The sequence below is a fragment of the Cricetulus griseus genome, chromosome 8 (genome assembly GCF_003668045.3).
Source record: "Cricetulus griseus strain 17A/GY chromosome 8, alternate assembly CriGri-PICRH-1.0, whole genome shotgun sequence".
In the NCBI taxonomy this organism is placed as follows: Eukaryota; Metazoa; Chordata; class Mammalia; order Rodentia; family Cricetidae; genus Cricetulus; species Cricetulus griseus.
Window position 1 is genome coordinate 17,458,879 of NC_048601.1, and position 6,000 is coordinate 17,464,878.

General features: G+C 40.7%; 1 protein-coding gene across 1 annotated transcript in view; it reads left to right on the forward strand.

Annotated features, from left to right (window-relative positions):
* Positions 1-4,896, forward strand: part of LOC100765032 (C-type lectin domain family 2 member E) — a 31,378-nt gene extending 26,482 nt beyond the window's left edge. Inside the window, 4 exon segments of the mRNA XM_035448738.1 lie at positions 2,928-3,112; positions 3,642-3,748; positions 4,754-4,852; positions 4,854-4,896. Of these exon segments, the coding sequence (XP_035304629.1) occupies positions 2,928-3,112; positions 3,642-3,748; positions 4,754-4,852; positions 4,854-4,896 (434 nt within the window).
* Positions 4,897-6,000: the final 1,104 nt, after the last annotated feature.

A 6,000-nucleotide genomic window follows, 5' to 3' on the forward strand; every position in this document is an offset into this window, starting at 1 on the left:
TTGCAACAAACACTCTGTTCTAGTCCCTAAATGGGAATAAAAATATGAATAATGGACTGCAAATTCCCTGCCCCTGTGTGTGTGTGTGTGTGTGTGTGTGTGTGTGTGTGTGTGTGTGTGTGCGCGCGTGTGTGTCTGTCTGTCTGTCTGTCTGTCTGTGTGTCTGCCTGTCTCTCTCTCTCTCTCTCTCAAAAGAAATTGCACCTACAATGTACTGAGAGTTTTAAAAACCCAACAGTAAGTGACTGGAAAAATGATTCAAAGTGTACAAGCACTTATTGCTTTTCCTGCAACTGATTTGAACAGGTTTCGTTAGATGTATAATGGCAGCACTCTGAATTGCTATCCTTCTGTACTTGTTTGCATTTGAAAATTGCTTGTATATGAAAATAAAAATTATTTTGTTTATGGACATGTTTTCCTGCAGCATTGTAAACGCATTTGCTACTTTTAGAACCTCTTAATTGACTCCTTAGAAATTTTTATCTAGAAATATCCATGTTGTCTGAACAGTAATACTTTATCTCTCTCCATGGTGCATTACTGTTATTTCTTATTCTTGTCCTATTGTGCTGGCTAGGACCCCTAGAGTCACACTAGAGTGGTGAGAAGACATATTTGCCTTGCTCTGGGTCACTGAGAAGAATGCTTGCAAGCTGACTGAAGTTATAATTTTAGTTTTGGTTTATCATAGATAGCTCCTCTTAAAGTGAGAAAATTCCTTCAATTCCTAATCTGAGAGTTCTTGCTGTGGATTTACAGTGACTTGTGCACATGCCTTGCTGACTCTACTGAAGTGCTCCTTTTATCCTCTTATTCTGTTAATACATAAAATTTCATTTGGTTCATCATAGTTAGAAAGACAGATCATAGATACATTATCTGATAGATAGATAGATAGATAGATAGATAGATAGATAGATAGATAGATAGATGGACAGAGAGACAGATATGTAGATAGAATAGAGTCAGATGTAGCCATCTCAGCCTCAAACTCACTATTTAGTAAAGTCAGGCCTCACCCTCCCATGTGTTAGAATCACAGTCCTCTGCCACCACACCTGGCACATTAGTTTTGTTTTTCTTTTTGTTACTATTATGCTCCACTAAGTCCTACCCAGGTCTATTCTTATACAACTAAATCTATGGGTAATTTTTCTTATTGTTGATGTTTCAACTTGACTTTCACTCTTTCTGTTTCTGGTTCATTCATTGGCTCTTGGTTCATTAACTGGAAGACTTGATAGGAAAAATTCTGTTTCCCTTTCCTCCAGTCTTCTGTGAGCTGAGGACACCATTTATGATCAGGGCCTTCTGTGAAGGGCATTTGCAGTACAAGAGTACAAGGCAAATCTATGGATGACTCGAAGGTAAATTTGTCTTTCTCCTTAAAAAATTCTTGAGATTGATGTGTTTACATTTCTGTTTTCAGATGAAAATTTCCAAGGAAAACCTCCCAGAATCGTCTCCCCTGTGTCTCCTGTTAAGCGTTATTGCTCCTATATAATGAACGTGGTCCTTATTGTAGCTGTAATTGTACTTTCTATTGCTTGGTCACTGTCAGGTAAGTGACTCATTCTCCAAATTCTGCAGCATTCTGTCCACATTTCCATTGTCTGTTTTACTTATATACTTACACTAGGAGGAAGGACTCACTCTAGGAGGACCCTAGAGAAAACACACCAGAAACTCCTGTTCTCGTGGAACTTAGGGTGTAGCAGGAAGATGCAGAGAAGAAACATCACAGGCTGTGGTGTGACAAAGCCCGGGCTCAGCAACCCTGGGAAGATGACATTCAGAGACCTCCAGAGCGGCAGTTTTCACCCTTTCTGAGGCAGTTTCTGGGGTTGTGGTGACACCAACCAGCACTGACATGCACAGTGACAGCACAGGCATGCACAGTGACACAGCACAGACATGCACAGTGTCACAGACTCACAGCACAGTGTCACTCACTCACATGCGGTGTCAGAGTCTGAAATATTCTTTGATTTCGCATGTGTTCCATGTCTTCATTATGCATTCATCAGTAGATTGGCCTCCAGGTCAGGCCCCTTTCTTTTTATTGTAAGTAGGGCAGCAATAAACATGGATTGGAAGACTCTCTGGGCTAGGAAGTGTTCTCTCCATATATGTCCAGGAATGGCATATATGGGTCAGGTGATATGTCAATTTTTTAATTTTTTTAGGAACCTCCATATTGGCTGCATTAGTTTGTATTCCTACCAGCAGTGGGAATACAATGTGTTCCGATTTCTGCACATGGTTCTAACATCTGTTGTCATGTTTCTTCATGTCACCCATCCTGACCAGCTTTAACAAGAGCCAGTTTATGTTTCTATATATTTCATGTGTGTGCTACCATATAGGAAGACGTTCATCAAAGTTTGGGTGTAGAAGACCTATTTTGACATGGCACGAGTTGCCGGCTGGCATTTCTCTATGATAAAATCCAGGCAAGGGAGGAGTTTGCTTTCTTTGGTTAAGAGAAAAGAATCCTGTGAAAGTGGATGATGGGAAAGGAAGCTATAGGATTCCAGCAATCAGAAACGGTCCTAATGGGTTAGTGACTTGTGATTTTGTCCAGGGCGTGGTGTCTTTAGTCCTTGTACTCAGGAGGCACAGCCAACAGGATTACTGCAAACTCCAGAAGAGTACAATCCACACAGTGAGATCCAGGCCAGGCAGGGGACATAGCGAGAATCTGTCTCCACACACGAAATACACAGATGAAAAATAAAACATTTCCTCACAACCCCACTGAAAGGCTTTGGATTGAGGACCCTCATGCTAGGAAGGGTTCTCCTAGTGACCAGTAAGAAAACTTCCTGCCCAAGCACACAGAAAACAACTGAGATTTTAATAACTAATCAAAGACAGGAGACTTAGAAATGTTTCTTATATTTCATGAACTGTCTACTTTTCAGTGAGAAAAGAAAAATTGGTCAATGAGAACCTTAGACTTTGCTATGCCGACTGCCCAAGACACTGGATTGGATTTGGAAGTAAATGTTTTTATTTTTCTGGTGACATGGGAAACTGGACATTCAGCCAGACCTACTGCATGGCACAGGAGGCCCAGCTAGCTATATTTGAGAGCCAGGAAGAGCTGGTAAGAAAGAATCAGAAATTAGTTTGTTGTTTGTTATGCTGAGTATGTAATTCCTTGAAATAGGGAGCTTAAGGCTGAAACATGAGGAAGGATCCTACTGTAGGCACTAGGGACATGGGACCACATTAGTGTGTGCCATTTGCTAATGTTACTTACTGCTTCTGAGGTACTCCAGAGACATGCGATCATGTGGTGTTCCTAGTCAATATGTGACATCAGACATACAACCTACTGAGATTCCTGGTAGTCATGTAAGTCTTCATCCAAGCAGGCAGGTATTCCATACTGAAAGTGACAGCTATTAATAACCGCAAGCACTGGTTAACAAGGGACTTTCCCAGTCACAGGGATGGATAGTCACCAATGATGTACTTTGGATGATAGATGAAAATGCATCCACTGAGAACCCCAAAGTTGGTGACCCTTTGTTATACCCGGCTGCCTTCCCAAAAGGATGCTGTAGAACAGAGACACAAGGGTCATCTGAAGCTATGAGACTCAAATATCTGCTTTCTGTATTTTATGGCAGAGTTTCCTGAAGAGATACAAGGGGGATTCTGACCACTGGATTGGCCTGCACAGAGAGTCAACACAGCACCCTTGGAGGTGGACAGACAACACTGAATATAACAGCTTGTATGTTTGTAAACCACTTTTCCTTCTACTGTGTTCATGCTGTGTTTGTGTGAGTTGTGACTATAGGAGAGGAAAGCCTGAGCCATGTGGAGCCAACAGTACTGGAAATGTAGAAAACCAAATAAACCCTTACATTGGAGGAGACCCTCAGAGGTAGGGTGTGTGCTTATATGCAACAGATGATCCCCCAGGAAATTCCGCTACAAATTTAAATTCTTCTGAGTATTCCCCTTTAGTGGCCATATTTTCAAAGCATTTACTTAGTGTGATTTCACTTGAAAATTTTATCATGATGATGGTATCTGGGGTAGATGTTCTCTGCTCCCTCACCAATGGAAAACTATTCCTTGATGAGAAACACCCTTGTGAGAGGCAGACAGAAGCTAGGATGGGTGCCCAGGGCTCTGAATCCTCACTGCAGAACTCCTGAGTCGGACTTAGCAGACAGCTGTTTGCACAGCTGCACCTGTCACAGAAGCAGAGACTCCAGGGGCATTGGGAACCCCCTCTGTAGTCCCATGGACAAAGAGCACTGAGACAGCTCCTGGATGGGAACTTTGCTACCCACTTCAAATGGAGCCATTTCACTGGACAGTGAAACACAGACGCAGTCAGATCCATCATTAAAGACCATTCAGAATTTATTAAGAATTGGATTTTCCCCATTTCATACACGTGTAAAATACTTCAAGACAGAATTGAAAATCAACCTTTTGAGGCCACCCATGGCAGCAGTTCAACTGTTCATGGCATCAAGCACCATCAAATGCCTTCTCCACAGTTTACAGCATCAACATGGATGAATGACAAAGGTTTGGTGTTCAAACTGAACCCCAAAATGTAAGGGATGCTACGTCTAACGAGTACAGGTGATTCCTCATGGGCTCTGCCTTTCTTTGATTCTTATTACAAATCAGCAGTGCAGGTTGGCAAAATTTCATTGCTGAATTGAATCAGTGTCAGCATGTGCAGAAATTTTGTTTGTTTGTTTGTTTGTTGTTTTAGGGTTCCTATCCGAGGAGAAGGAGGATATGCCTACCTGAGTGACAAAGTGATCAGCAGTGGCAGGGTCTACATGAAGAGGAAGTGGATCTGTAGCAAGCCTTTGCTATACTTTACAGGAGCCAGTGATTTTAAAACCTGGGTAGGGAATGTGTCAACACATGCCTGAGAAAGACATGCTTTGTAACCTGTTATCTACAGTTGCTATTCCATTTCCGATCTGCTAAAATCATCATCAAAAGCCAATGACAAGATGTGTTGACAGGAAAGATGAAATCTCAGAAGATTATACAGAAGGGTTCTTGGGAAAACATGGATTCTAAATTCAATAGGTATTTGTGTGAAAACCTAAAGTATAATCGTATCTGTATTAATGAACTCCACTTTTATGACCAGATATGAAAATAGTTTCTTTGTTCCTTACCTTAAATTCAGGGAACCTAAACATGCGAGGAGACTGAATCCAGGGAAATGATTCTTCTACAAATTCAATAACCAAGACAAAAGAAGTGATATCTAGACAGTATTAAGCCAATACTGTCTACCCTGTGATTAATACATGATGGACATTGTCAAAATGTTTTTATACAGACTTCTCAAATGTTCCTATTTTAGTTTCAGTGGACTAAGCATGAACCAAGAGGAAGCCATATTACTTTCTTATTTCAACCTTTTTAGACTGTCATCCATGAGTATGACATCCAAACTTTATTCTTTATGAGGTTCCTTTCAAACTATTAAACTCTGCTGGTTTGAAATGAACCTAATAAAGACTAACACAGTTAATTACTGAACCTCTTTAAAAGCATCTGGTGCCTAATTGTGTAATCATTTCCAGGCACTTGAGTTTTAAGAACAAATTAATTTAATTTTTGATAATATGCTATACTGTACTGATGAGTCCTAAAAAGGACGAAATAACAGATCAAAGCCTGTCTTCAGCCTACTCTGTCTTCTTACTTTCCTGCTATATGTGCCATGCCTGCTAACCTGAGATCAACCTGAACCCAAACAATGGAGGGAGAAAAACAAAGCCAGCAAGTTGCCCCATGGTGTTCTCACTTACCCTGTGCCTATGCACACATTGACCCAAAAATAAACAATAAAAATTTTTAAGTTCATCTTTTATAGAGTCTGTGCCTGTTATGTTTGTTTGTTGCTGCTGCTGCTGCTGCTATTTGCTTTTTATTTATTTCTTTGTGTTTTGTGTTGTTTTGTTTTTGACACAGGATCTTAATATGTAGCTCTGG